The sequence below is a fragment of the Podarcis melisellensis genome, assembly GCF_964234715.1.
Source record: "Podarcis melisellensis genome assembly, chromosome: 6".
In the NCBI taxonomy this organism is placed as follows: domain Eukaryota; kingdom Metazoa; phylum Chordata; class Lepidosauria; order Squamata; family Lacertidae; genus Podarcis; species Podarcis melisellensis.
In genome coordinates this window covers 16,210,613-16,225,367 of record NC_138538.1, presented here as the reverse complement: position 1 = coordinate 16,225,367, position 14,755 = coordinate 16,210,613, and the positions used below count along the sequence as shown (strand labels likewise).

At 42.9% G+C, this 14,755-nt stretch overlaps 1 protein-coding gene and 1 long non-coding RNA gene across 3 annotated transcripts in view; both read left to right on the top strand.

Annotated features, from left to right (window-relative positions):
• Positions 1-11,599, top strand: part of DOK5 (docking protein 5) — a 53,855-nt gene extending 42,256 nt beyond the window's left edge. The window contains exons 3-8 of one of the 2 annotated variants that reach the window (XM_081917248.1): positions 322-436; positions 560-679; positions 3,016-3,166; positions 4,672-4,807; positions 9,133-9,253; positions 11,034-11,599. In XM_081917248.1, coding sequence (XP_081773374.1) covers positions 322-436; positions 560-679; positions 3,016-3,166; positions 4,672-4,807; positions 9,133-9,253; positions 11,034-11,092 — 702 coding nt within the window. In that variant the 3' untranslated portion in view covers positions 11,093-11,599. Of the gene's footprint in view, positions 1-321; positions 437-559; positions 680-2,976; positions 3,167-4,671; positions 4,808-9,132; positions 9,254-11,033 lie in introns of both variants that reach the window. The other variant, XM_081917247.1, reaches the window with a different exon arrangement.
• Positions 1-14,755, top strand: part of LOC309373229 — a 641,932-nt gene that overhangs the window by 161,577 nt on the left and 465,600 nt on the right. The gene's annotated exons all lie outside the window — the stretch shown is intronic.

The following is a 14,755-nucleotide window of genomic DNA, read 5'->3' as shown; positions in this document are numbered from 1 at the left end:
ACACATTGTATTCCCATTTCTCCTTGCCTTCACCCGACCTGAAGAACGCCCGACCCAGCAAGCCAAATGTAGTCAATATAGCCACATACAGTAGCCTCCCAGGTCCTTAGCAAGCCATCTTGCTTTTGCCATCTCGAGCAGGAAAAGAATGCAGAAACTTATAAGTCCCTGTCATACATGCCTGGTGAGTTGTGTTCAGTGCACTGAGTCACAAGTTACACAAGCCTCTTTGTACAGAGATCTTAATGAGAGCTGCAAGTTGCTGTCTTATTTTATTCCCCTCCCCCTCCATTGCTCTTCTTCTTTTTCTTTTTACTCCAGGTTACGGAACTTAATCATGTGAAGAATATATTGCGCTTGCCAAAGGGCACAAGGAAGCACGCTGTAGGGATATATTTTAATGATGACACATCCAGGACGTTTGCTTGTGAATCAGGTGGGTTTAGTGGTATGGGCGGTTGTCATTAGCTGTAGTAGCTGTAACTGTCGCAGCAAGCTGTAAACGTTATAAATGTTACATACCACACCAACATGCAGATTTTTGGTCGTTTATATGCAGAGCTTGAAGCTGATGAATGGTGTAAAGTCTTGCAGGTGGAGTGCCTGGGGACTCAGATTAATGATATTAGCCTTGGAGAACCTGACCTATTGGCTTCCGGTGTAGAGAGGGAACAAAGTGGTATGTAAATACTTTTTTTTTTTTAACACAACTACAAATAGAAACGTTTAGGCTGCCTCTGCAATGTGCTCATGCAATCCATAAATACTGTGGACCAGTGCAACACAGTGTGACATTCTTCCATGCGATCGTGTTTTGTGCTCCACGGTTGCCGCTGCTCCCAATGTTACCCTATTTATAGATGCGGATATATTGCAATGACCAAAGTTAAAGCGTTTCAGCTTCCGCCAACTCAGTAACACAGTTGGGATTTAAAAACAATTAAAAAAATTGAACCTCAGCTGTGATACAAAGAGGAAACCGAAATGTTTTGCTGCACAGTGCTAAGCCTGCTTTGAATTTCATATGTCATTTCGTATGTTGTTCTGTGTTTGACCGAATCCTTCTAGGGTCAAAAGCCTGCTTCAGAAGCAGGGGGCACTTTTCAGGATGAGGGCTGTGTGGGAAAATGTTGGGGTAGGTGGGTACATGCCAGTCAGAAGTGGTGCCAGAGGAAGAAAAATGGGAGGTGCAAAGGCTGTGACTCCTACTTTTGTATAGTAGGTTATGTGCCAGCCAGAGAAAATTCAAGGGTCCTTGCAGGGCAACATATAAGAAGCACCACCCCAGTTCAAGATATTGGAGAAGGGAATAGAGCAGGAGTCAGCAACCTTTTTTTCAGCAGGGGGCCGGTCCACTGTCCCTCAGACCTTGTGGGGGACCGGACTATATTTTGGGGGAAAAAATAACGAATTCATATGCCCCATAAATAACCCAGAGATGCATTTTTAATAAAAGGACACATTCTACTCATGTAAAAACACACTGATTCCCAGGCTGTCCTCAGGCCAGATTTGGAAGGTGATTGGGCCGGATCTGGCCCCGGGCTTTAGTTTGCCTACCCATGGAATAGACCTTGGGCTAGGCAGAGCAGTCTGAGGAAGAGCCATGGCATATGAAGAGTCTTGAAGGCCATGTCGAAAGGCCTAGAGGATGCATTCAATCCCTGGACCTGAGCTTTTTTCACCCTTGGCACACTTGTATTTATTGGCTGGTTTAAAGATATCAGTGTTCAAAGTATGGATGGGGAGGAGAGAGGCACACATGCAAGATCTGCCTCCAGCATGCCCACGTGTGATGTCCTTTGTAGTTGTCAAGCTTGGCAGCAACCTAAAACCGCACAGATTTTGCTACATGCCTGTCTATCTCAAACAGCTTCACAGTCAACTCCTTTAAAACTGGTAGCAGGCTTTTGCACGGTCAATCACTTCACTTTCCTGCAGATTGTCAAAGTGACAGAGCAAAGATCAAACTAAGGATAATAGGGCGGAATGCTTGCGTTGAAGCTTCTAATGAACAATACATTCCCTGTTCCTAGAAATGCCATTCCATTGCATCCTGCCCCCATATTCTCATTATCTAATATTTATCTCCCATTCTGTGCCCACTGAGCTCAGGTCTCACTGGGCTGTGATTGGAGTCGTCCCCCCCCTCAAAAAAAATAATCTCCCAGGTAATCTGGTGGTACCATTTTGGACAGATAACAACTGATTCTCAAAGAGTTGAGTTTGCTTTTAGTCCCATAGCAAATTCATCTTCCCATAGTCCTTTCATAAGGATGTGAAACCAAGGCTGCAGTCAGTGGCTGTCTAGTTCCTAAGTCCCTGAAAATTGAATTTTTTAAAGACTGAATCCTGTTCCTTGTTATGCATCGTCTCAACATTGAGGCAGGGAAATGCTATAGATGAGATCTTTCCTACACACCATGCAGAATGAAGTGCTGGCAGTATGAGTTGGTAGAATTCTAGACTTTACTAAGATAGCTGTGGGTGTCACTTTTTGTGAGTGGTCTTCCACCCTGGGTAGAAGGCTACACTGAACTTTCTTCTGATGTGCAGAATGTAGTCTTATTCCAGCATTATAAAACTCTGGGAAGTTCCACATAGGGGGAGAAGCTCCCAGGGACAAGGACCTTTGCTCTGCCTCCCATGACCTTCTTTTAGTGTATCCTCCTCGAACACTGTAGAATCCCAATTTTCTAGGGTCCTACATTGTGTGATGAGCTTACATGTGTACAGATTCAGACTATCATCCTTCAATTCTGATGGCAAAGGCGGTGGATTTATTTCTGAACTCCCCTTCCCCCCATTTGTGGAATTTCCCAACTGCTCTCTTGTTTTGTAGGACTGTTATGAGAAGAAGAACTGCAGAATTCTTTGGACATTGAGAAATGATGTTATGATATGATTGTACAATGTCTGTCATGTTGTTTTTCATTCTGCAAGGATTTTAGTCTAAATCTTTTGTTTTTCTCCCAGAGAGATTCAATGTGTATTTGATGCCATCCCCTAATTTAGATGTGCATGGGGAATGTACCTTGCAGATAACGTTTGAAAATATCTGTCTTTGGGACATCCAGAATCCCAGAGTAAAGCTCGTCTCTTGGCCTTTAAGTGCCCTCCGGCGATATGGGCGGGACTCAACATGGTTTACATTCGAAGCTGGGAGGTGAGTGAATGCTTTGCAACAACTTGTTCCACAAGTTCTTCATACATTTATTTAAAGCGCTATAGTGGCACTTTAAACAGCCATGACTTCTCCCAAAGAATTATGGGAACTACCCCATCCCTATTTAAATGGCCCCAGAGCTCAACTTGACTTTTAGCAATCTGAGGCTGTTTGAAACTCACTCAACCAAGACCTGTATGCCTCTGAATAACACCAAATTTGACTTGGGGTTCAGGCCTTGGGCAAAACTGGAGCCACCACCATAGATACATATATTGACTAGAGTTGAATCCCAGCAGCATACCAAACAATGGTTTAATTGGGGCATGGGGGTAACAACAGAAAACCGCCACACAGAAAACAGAGCAGCAACATCATTCCCTTGTATGCAACTCGCATGCCTTAGATCCTTCGTATATATTTTAACTTGAATGAGTAGATTGTCATTTTATTCACAACGAGAAGACTGATACTTTGGCTCAATGTGGAACCAATTGCATTTGATAACTTCTGCCCCAAGTATAGATGAAATTTCAGAATGTGTGATGATCATCTTCCAAATAAAAATTAAAAGTGAAAGAAGGGGAGCTATTCTGCTTTTGCGTTCTTTCCACTGAATGTTTTCGTAAGGCTTTTATTCTTATATAAATCTAAGAAAGAAAGAAAGAAAGAAAGAAAGAAAGAAAGAAAGAAAGAAAGAAAGAAAGAAAGAAAGAAAGAAAGAAAATAAATTCTGTCTGCCAAGCCACTGTAGCTGCTGTGAAGTTGTGTATCTAAACTTCCATATTAGTTGCATGCTTATGAATATGCACACATACTTACGATGCATATATTTGCTTCCTGACTTAACACATATTAACAGGGCTACCCCAAGACATTTTGTTGCCTGAGGCAAAGGACAAGATGCCCCGCTTCCATTGGATGTTCAGAAACCAAATGGGCTGACACTTGACTCTTCCTTCAGCCCTCATGACAGAGCAGTACCCTGCACCACGCTTGAGGGTAGCAGGCTAGCCTAGGAGTGCAGGAAGAAGTGTCTTATTGGGTGGGGTTGAACTAGCTTCTCAGTTGTTGTTTCTTACTGGGAGGGAGAGAGGAAGGTGGTGGGGAGGTTGGCGTGAGGCAAACGCACTGACACCGTCAGTCTGGCACCCCTGCCAGTGTGTTTGCACCATCATCTTGCCTCTAACACTCTGCTTCCCAGTAAGTAGCAGCGATCCACCAGCCAGAAAACTAATGTAGCAGCCCCACTCCACCCAGCAAGGCTCTTCTGGATTCAGGGCAGGCCATGTGGCACCCATAGTGCTGTTGGCTTGCTGCCATGCCCCGCATCTGCCACCTAAGGCAACCTCCTCCTTCTGCCAAACAGTAATGCCTGGCCCTCCATGTCAATCAGCTGCTGTTATCTCCTCATGCTGTTACATTCCTGTGCAGGCACTACTACAGATGCATGCTAATAAGTCAGTCCGCTCACATGTGACCCTACTCTGTTCTCTTTCTGGCAGGATGTGTGACACAGGGGAAGGGCTATTCATCTTTCAGACGAGAGATGGGGAGGCAATCTATCAGAAGGTTCACTCGGCAGCTCTGACCATAGCAGAACAACACGACCACTTATTACAGAGTGTGAAAAACTCAATGGTATGCTTACTGGCCCTGCCTGTCATCCTCTAGCAGTCAGCGGTAATGACATAAAATCCATAGGCCACCTTCCTAAGCATGAGTTCAGATTGCGATTTTCAGATTGCAAACAGATTTGAGTGTGTGGTTGTCTTCCTCTCCTCCTTGTTAACTCATTCAATTTCTTCATTTCTCCATGCATGGGGTTATCGGACAAGTCTGTAACTATGGCTGCTTTTCAATTAACTAGCCTGATAAGAAATGGCTCTGCACCAGATTTGCAGATTGGTTTATGGATTTTGTTTCTTTCTAAGAAGTGAGCATGTTGTCGAAGTTGCTACAACTGATCTAAGTCTTGTAGACTGGCACAAATAATGTATGGCATAATAAAATGGGGTAGGGTGGTGGGCTTCAGCCTTTGCATGAAATATAAAATACCTGCTCCTCATACTTCTTGCTATAATTCTACTTCTAAGCTCCGATGCATTCTTGAAATGCAAGTTAAAAAGGGTATATGAGAATGACATCTTCTGTATCTTCACATGTGTAGCCCGTGTTCCATGTGCTCTATATGAATCTCTGACCCCTTTCAATACTTTAGCTGTCTAGTGTGGCTGGAGCAACCCAGTCGGATGGACGGGGTATAAGTAACAACAACAACATCCATATTTAGTATCAGATGTTAGACTAAATAGTACTTTGGTATGACCCGGCAGCGTTTATGTTCTTATTTCTATTACCTATCAGCTTCAGGGCTCTGACCATCTTAAATACGGTAAATCTTATGATGAATCGTATGAGTTTTATTTCAGCAATATTGCTTAAACTGGCATAATTTGCATAGGAACAAGCCTATGCTTAAGAAGAAAGTTGATGCTCGCAAGCATCAGGCAAATGTCACAATAGATGAAGCATTCCCTCATGCATGACAGAGGAAAGGGAAAGCCTTTTCTAAGATGGCGCCTGTCACTCACAAATGTTAATATTAAAATTATATTTCTAGAGAAAGCTGCTACCCAATTTCGATTCGCAAAGCCCTAAACAACTTATTTCCAAGGGATAGTCTGAACCCTTATATCCCAGCTTGATCATTGAGACCACCTGCAGGAGCATCTTTGGTCCTTCCCATGTCAGCATGACTCATGTTGAAAGGGACACCCCCAGGGTCATCTAGTCCGACCCCCTGCAAAGCATTTGAAAACAAGACACTGAGATTTTAGTGTCATCAGTCCAGTCCTGTGGAATAATCTGTTCATAGAGATTCAGCAGGTGCCATCTGTGCTAACTTTTAAACACCTGCTGAAAACCTTTCTATTCTACCAGCTCTGTGCAGGCAGTTAAGAATATTTCCTTCCATAATGGTTAACTGATGCCTGTTTTTAACATTTTTCATATAGTTTTTTTATTGCATGGTTTTATGTTTTATTGCGTGTCGAGGTCCCCAGGTCCACCCCAATAACTCACACATCACACAGTATTTTTTGTTTAAGGTTTTTGGCATAATTTTGGCCACAACTTTATTAAAATACAAATTTGTGAGTGGTTGCTTAGGCATTGGTTGCGACTATCTGCCCCCACCATGGGGGACAGACTGACATTCCGCACAATGCGAAAGTCAGAATGGGGGAATACACTTGGGGTTACGCGGAGCAGGGAACCTGCCCTCACCCCAAATGCAACCAGGAGCTCATTGCTATGGCCCGAGCCCCCTTGACAGAGTGGACAAGCAATAGTTAGCCCCCAATTCCTTTAACGGAATCCCTTGCAGCAGCAGCATTAGAGGGGCAGGCACAGCCAATCCATGCCCCTCAACCAACCAAACCATAAACCAATGCCTAACCGCAACCTTACAAGTTGTGACGATTTGCTACGCAGTAGGCAAAAACCAAATGGCCCCAGCCAATCAGCCAGATGGACAAAATTCCTACCAGGCCCCTGCTCCAAAGCAGACGACCCCATGACAGGCATAGCAAGGTCAAAGCGAACAACCCTATTCTAGGGAGGGAGGGATGGGCAATCCGCTGCACGGGCGAAAAGAGGAAGGCCTAGCCTCGTGCAAGGAGTTTTAGCATTTCTGGCTGCCAATCAATAAATGGCAATATTAATTTATTCCCAACAACAAGGGAAGCCCCAATCGCATCAGTGGCCAACGATCAGTTAGCCCGCCCCCAACTTTGGAGTGTCCTGGCGGCCCCCACCGCAACACGTGCTCTCCATGAAGGAGAACACGCTTTGCTGTAAACCACTTTGATTTTTTTAAAAAATGACAGTGGCATATAAATATTTGTATAAACAAACAAACAAATAAATAAATAAATAAAACAAACAAACAAACTGGAAGCACCTTTTATAGAATTATGGAGTTGGAAGGGACCCCGTGATCTATCTAGTCCAACCCCCTGCAATGCAGGAATCTTGGCTCAAGCATCTATGAGAGATGGCCTTCCAGCCCACGCTTGAAAACATCCAAGGACGGAGAGCCTCACCTAGGAACTCCCTGCCCCTTGACATTAAACAGGTTCCTGCTAAAAGCATTTTTGCTTCTGCAAACCTACCCAGATACATCAAGTCAGCATGCATTTTAATATGTATTTTTAAATATATAATGTATATTTGCAACAGCCAATTCTAATTATGTTTTGAAATGGTTTAGACCTACGTATTTTTAATTTCTGACTTCATTGATTATTTTAATGCATATTTTATATAAACCGCTTGGAGGTTTATATAAAAAAAACAGTATACAAATTATGTTGCATATATGAAAATCTTTTCTTTTGAGCTTCCCCCCTTCTAATTGTTTTTGTCTAGCTGTTCTCTTCTAGCAAGTTTTATGTTCTCTGAGAATAAAAATGATCGCTGCCATTTTCACTGAATAGAAGTTAACAGTGAAATCAAAATCATGCTTTGAGAAATGGGGTGGGTTGTGTGTGTGTGTGGGGGGGGGGTTGGTGCAATGTTTGACAGAGTTCTGCAATTCCAAAAATAGATTCCGAGTTGTTTCCATGACACTGGAATGCAGGATAACATTACAAGTTCTGTTGAAGCATTACTTGAGGGACCATATTTATTTAACATGCTGTGGGCGGAAGCCTCTATTGTATGTTCAGTGTTCATTAGATTGGTGTGGGTGTTTAAAGATAACTAGTTGATTTCATATTAATTCCACCCCACCTCCGCACACCTTTAGTCTTTGTCTGAACTTTGAAGAAATTAGAAGTTAAATATGAGACTTAAATCAATATAGCCGAATATCATAACTGACCAAGAGTTAAATCGCAAAAGGGAAATGTAAAGATTCAAAACTGTCCTTTGTTATAGCTTCCGTTCCCCTCCCAGTGGTATTAAATTACTAAAAATGACAAAAGCGTCGCATGGATCCCATCCTTTTGATGGGAACAAGAACTGTACTTGTAAAGAAGATGCCTTTCTTCAGATACCCTTTTATCTAAAGGCAGATCTACACTATACATTTAAAGCACATTCAGTGCACATTTAAATCAGTTGTCCCTCCCCCAAAGAATCCTGGGAACTGTAGCTTGTTCAGGGTGCTGAGAATTGCAGGGTTGTGATGGGGAAGCTACAGATCCCCAGATTCTTTGGCGGGGAGATATGTGGTTTAATTGCACATTGAAAGCACTTTAAATGCACGGTATGGAGCACATTAAGTCCTTAGGGCAGGTATTTTATAATTGCCATTCTCTCTCTCTCTCTATCTTAAATCACATAAAAAGCAATGGTAGCCATGTTTGTGCATGAGGTAAAGGGACCCCTGACCATTAGGTCCAGTTGTGGCCGACTCGGGGGTTGCGGCGCTCATCTCGCTTTACTGGCTAAGGGAGCTGGCATTCAGCTTCCGGGTCATGTGGCCAGCATGACTAAGCCACTTCTGGCGAACCAGAGCAGCGCACGGAAACGCTGTTTACCTTCCCGCCGAAGTGGTACCTATTTATCTACTTGCACCTTGAGGTGTTTTCAAACTGCTAGGTTGGCAGGAGCTGGGACTGAGCAACGGGCGCTCATCCCATCGCAGGGATTCAAACCGCCGACTTTCTGATTGGCAGTTCCTAGGCTCTGTGGTTTAAGGCCCAGCGCCACCTGCATTTGTGCATAAGAGAGGTTTTAAAAAAGAATCTTGAAATCCATAGTTGGGCAGCTCCTTTACTTGGGAATAACGGAAGTGTCACAAAATAGTGGCAAGTCATATTTTGCAAAATGATCCTTTTGCAGTATCACATCTCCAAGCTAAAGTTTCTACAAGCTTGAACTAGGTTTTAACGCAACATTTTCATGATCGAATTATATCACCATGTGTTTATCTCAAGGTCCATTGCCTTTTCTTTCAGCTACAGATGAAAATGAGTGACCGGGCTGTTTCCCTCAGCACCATGGTCCCCTTGCCCCGCAGTGCCTATTGGCAGCACATCACACGGCAACACAGCACTGGGCAGCTCTTTGGCTTACAAGGTAGGAAGCTGATGGAATAATAGTTGAGGCCTTCTTTCATTAATAAGTACTATATCGCGTGTATCGCCAAACGATGGTTTGGTATGCCAGGAATGGGCTTGGATTCTTCCTCCTTCCCTCACATGCTCTGATTCTCTTCCTGTCTTCCCATGTCAAACTATGGTTTGTGCTCACTCTCCAAACCAGGGTTTCCAGCTTCAGGTTGAAGGACAAGCACAAACTACAGTTTGCCAATTTGGTTGTAAGAACAAACTCTGGTTTGCTGTCAACCAGGAGGTTCAGGAGACAAGTGGAAAGGGCAAAAGGAAGAAATGAAGAAAAAGAGGGAGCAGATGAGCCCAAGGTTTGCTAGTGTAGTGTCATGGCCATATGTGAGCCAAGAGTGATCAGTTTATCAGAAGACATTTCCCCACTGAAAAGACAGATGGATGCCATCAGTCCTTGGGTGATATTTGCCTCATATCGTCTAGCCTTCACATCAATATTTTCTGGGCTATTGGCCAAATATTTGCCAGGATCGTTGTTAGAAGAACAGCCACTTCCCTCCTCTTCAATAGTTATTCTGGACATTTTGCAAAAGTGCTGCGAACTATACCTCATATCTCCTCACATATGATCACAGGAAATTTTATAATAAAGTTTTTAATTATCCTCCCCTGCTAAACATGGCAGGTGTGTGTGTGTGGTGGGGGGCATATATATGCATCCAATCACTGGACAGCATGTTAAATATGTTTTCTTATGATCTCCGAGGGACATCTAGTGGCCAGAATAAGTACATTCACTAGTGTTCAATATAACATTTCATTGCCTCGGTTTGTAAAGATGGATGCTCATACCTTCAGCTGAAGTTCCTGTGACTGCTTCATGTTTCTAAATCCAAATCCTGAGAATCTAGGGAGGAAGGAGTTTTGAAAATGCCCATCTTTGCTCAGCCGTGTATACCTGAAGGTTGATCCCAGTTTTTAAGCACTTAAAATGAATCAAGATATTCCCAATATGTGATAATTAAACCACAGGGATTTCTCCAACACCTTTTATGTTTGAAGAAGAGTCTTTTATCTGGAATGTGCAGTGGGCAAAATAATAAAGTTTTGCGTGAGGATCAGCTGTGCGGGCCGTTCTCCGCAATATGTTTGGAAGAGCAAAAGAACATATGAAAATGTGGAAGAAAATGAAAAGATCAATGGAAATTGGACTCAATCTAATAGGGATCCCAAACCTAGTTTGAGAGTATTCAGACCAGAAGTTATTTGAGCCACATTCAGCTAAGTATGGACAGGGCTAGGTAGATTTCTAGGGTTAAAAACTGGGCAAAGCCAAGCCTAATCTGAAGTGGAAGGCAAGGTGTGAAGTGGAATTATTTAAAATGGCAGCATGTGCAGGAAGGAGAAGCTGGCCTGCTCAACAGGAATAAGGACACAGTAGGATTCATTGATGCTGAAAAGCATCAAAAATCCATTGTGCAAAAAGGACAGGGCTCTTCCTGAGTCCCAATTGGCTGAGAGAAAGGTAGGCTGGGGTTTACCTTATGTTGGTTATTTTGTACTGCTTTTAAAGGTGTTTTATTATACACATATAATAAACTGTCCTGCTATCTGTGGGCCTCCAACTCCCATCATCCCTCATCACTGGCCTTGCTGTCTGGGGCTGATGGGAGTTGGAGTCCAATAACAACTGGAATGCCACATATTCCCCACCCATGTATTAGACATTACATGTATGATAGTTGGACTGATATTATTTTTTCCCCTCCACCCCCTGATCTGATTTGGAGAAGATAGTCCACTGAAGATCCATCGGACAGAGACTTTCCCCACCTATCGGTCAGAGCATTGATAAAAGAAAGCCGAGGACATTTGAAATGTGTGCTCCTTGAGATAGACTGCTCCAGCAAAGAGGCTTTCATTGACAATTGGCCAACAATAATGATGCTGACAGAAGAAACGAAGACTGGATTAAGACTGCGATGTTATTTTTTAACCTTCAACCAAAAGATATACATCTTAGAGATAATATTGGAAAGTTGCTATATTTCATAGTTACATCCAGAAGAAAAGAAGCTCTCCTTTGGTGTGTGATTATTATTATCTTTGGAATATAATTGATATCTGTTGATGATTTGTCCTATGCTATCAGTTGGTCAAGATTCATTTCGATGGTATCTTAGATAATGTAGTTTACATGTATAAACTACATAAAATATTTGTATATTTTTCTTTAACTTCAGTGTCCTGATTCATCACTGAGCATAGCAATTTTCAGAATGGTGACCAGTTTTTTGGAACTGGAATCTGTTGTCCCTGTCTATTAAAGTCTGATTAAGACTAATCTAAGTTATCAGCAGACATTTCTCTGGTCTTTTTATGTTTCATTTCATACTCCTGTGTTTTAAAACGCCTTTTAGAAGTTTAGAAGTAAAACGCTCTTTGCCACATCGCTTGAAATATTGCATGCAAGTTTTCTGAGAGACACAGGTTCAGAACATCAACAGAAGCACCATATCTAAGGTGCTGCCAACAAGTAATAAGAGTCTGACTTGACATTCTCAGTGTCTTATTAGGAAGTGCACTGCATCCCAATGGCATCACAAGAGGTAAGCACATACGTACATCCTTTGCCGAACTCAAATCGAGGGATTTCATTTCTTGTAAACGTTCAAGTTATGGAGCTGAGAAAAATAAACAATATTGCAATAGGCATTTTTAATAAAGCTGAACTTATATAATAGTAGCTTGTACACATGCAGCTAAACAATAAAGCGAGAACCAGAACATGAAGTGAAATAGTATGCTGAAGCCTTAATATGAAGGTGGTGAAAGTGAAGTGGAAGATATTAGGGGTGGGGGACTAGTGAAGAGAAATATGGATGCAGAATATCCTGTTAGCCCAGACTGAGACAACTGTTGAATGCAACAGAACATGAATTTACAAAACATAGAAAAGTGCCTTATTCAGAATCAGACCATTTGTACATCTTGCTCAGTATTGTCTACAGAGGTGCTCCAGAATTTCAGTCAAGGACAGTCACATTTTTGCCTGGAGATGCCAGGGATTGAACCAGGGACCTTCTGCATTCAAAGCAGCTGTTCCGCTATTGAGCTTGTCCCGATAGTCATGGCTTGACTCATGTAGGGTTCTAACCTATGTAGGGCAGTATCTCTATGTTAGCATAGCAAGGATCCTTGGCCCAGCTTTAAATGAGGGTGAACTGCTACAGGATATGCGGGAAACTCCTTTACAAATACAGTGGTACCTCGGGTTACAGACGCTTCAGGTTACAGACTCCGCTAACCCAGAAATAGTACCTCAGGTTAAGAACTTTGCTTCAGGATGAGAACAGAAATTGTGCTCCGGTGGCACGACAGCAGCAGGAGGCCCCATTAGCTAAAGTGGTGCTTCAGGTTCAGAACAGTTTCAGATGAAGAATGGACCTCCGGAACGAATTAAGTACTTAACCAAAGGTACCACTGTAATAATCTAAGTCATCCCCATTTGTTTAATATATGGTATAAATAGAAGAAACAAAACAAAACCCAACCCATTTATTTTACAAACAGGAGTGTGTCCAGTGGAGTTGGTTCACACAAATATTGAAAGAAGTAATAAAGTATCAAATAACAAAGCTGGTCAGGGAGTCTGGGCCTTAGTTTTGCTACTGCATAGGTTTGGCCTTCCAGGAAACAGCTCTGAGCATGCTCAGAACAGATGTATGGGCTCCTGGATCTATCAGAAAAGTCGAGCTGCTAATGTGGGTGGATTGCCATCATGACAACAGGAGGGAGGAGGGAACTGCACATCTGAGGCTAAGAGCCAGTAACTCCTTTAGCACACATATTTACTATCATATATTTTTTTGGCCTGTAGGCAGATGGGTGGAACCTCTTGACCATAGCAATACTATTGGACTGAGACTGGCTGAGTGGTGCAGAGAACTGCCTGGTCAGAGAAAGGGAGATTGACAGAAATTGCTGAGCCTCTCAAATGAATTTAGGATGTATGGGATAGAAAACAGTGCAGCTTTGAGATTTTGGGAGAAACTACACAGGGAGTAGGAGAAATGAAGAGTGGAAGCAATGCAACAAACTAAAATTCTAGAATTCAGCAATGGCAATTCATTGCTTGCCGTCATGTTTTCAAGGTATCCTCTCAGTTAACAATGTATATTTATAACTTGGACCCCTTTCAGTCATGGCAGGGACTATTTGGTGTTTTGCAACTTTCTGACTAGTTGCAGCACCTTAGCCAGATCTAGCAGAGTACACGCAGAATCCACGGAAGCAATTGGCGACTTGGCTGCAGACAGGATAGACGAAGCAGGAACCAGGCACTTGTAGTTAGGTGTTTATTATATACAGTGGACTATTTACAGGAACAGAATACGGATCTTTAACTAGCTCTCTCATACACGACTCACAACTCCTACACTGACACACAGAACTCTGAACCTCTGAACACTGAACTACTGAACTAACACATTCCAGTTAGCAGGCCATTAATTATCACCCTTTGAGAGAGCTTGACCAATCAGGGAGCTGTCTCCATGCCTCTGTTATCACCAGGCAGACTTACTCCTTCAGATTGCCTTCTGGCTGTCTGCCAAACCTTAATTGACTCTGTGTGGGTAGCTGCACGAACACAGTTTCCCACAGTTGATGAGACTGGTTGTACTATGCATAGCACTTTCCCCCGACAGCTGAGTCAGGTACACAGGTAGGTTCCTGGATGCAATATTTTAGTATGTAATTTTTTGACGTGTTCAGAGTCATTTGCATGGCCTCATTGCTACGCATTGTATCGCCACGCTATTTGCCTACATATGACTTGAGGGCAAAGCATTCTGATCAGGAAGTTATGCCCAAGTCTGTACCTGGTTTTCCATATGAGAATGGAGGCTACTTGCCACTCACCTCTCACTACAACACCTGGCATTCCAGCAAAGGCCAGGCGACCACTCAAAGTGGCATATTGTCAGACCCAAGGGGTGCCACCACAAGGAAATGTGCCAGAAGTGACTTGTTGGGTAGGGTGGTACCACCTGCAGGTAGATTGCCGTTGCTTATGAGGAAGGCAAGGTGGCAGGGAGGTCAGCATAGTACAAATGCCCTGGCAGAGCCAATTCAGTGCTTCTGCCAGTGTGTTTGCACCATGCCAGCTTTCTTGTCCCACCTGGTAAGCAACAGTAACTCAACAGCCAGGAAGCTCGTGCAACAAAGGAAGCGATGGAAAGATAAATGTCACTTAACAGCATTTGCAGAGGAGGATGTGGAGAGGTTGCATGCAACAGGAGAAGAGGTTGTCCACAGCTGTTGAGTTGTGCAAAGTTAAACAGTTCAGAGCATCACAAAGTAATCATAAATGAAATGGGAGACCAAAGAGAACACCAATGCATTCTTCTGTAGTGAGCATGGAAATTAATGAAATGGTACCCAGCTATGCAGAAGAGATTCCTGAAAACCTGAAAGCACAGCTAAGGATTCTAACTAATCCTTCATTAAATGT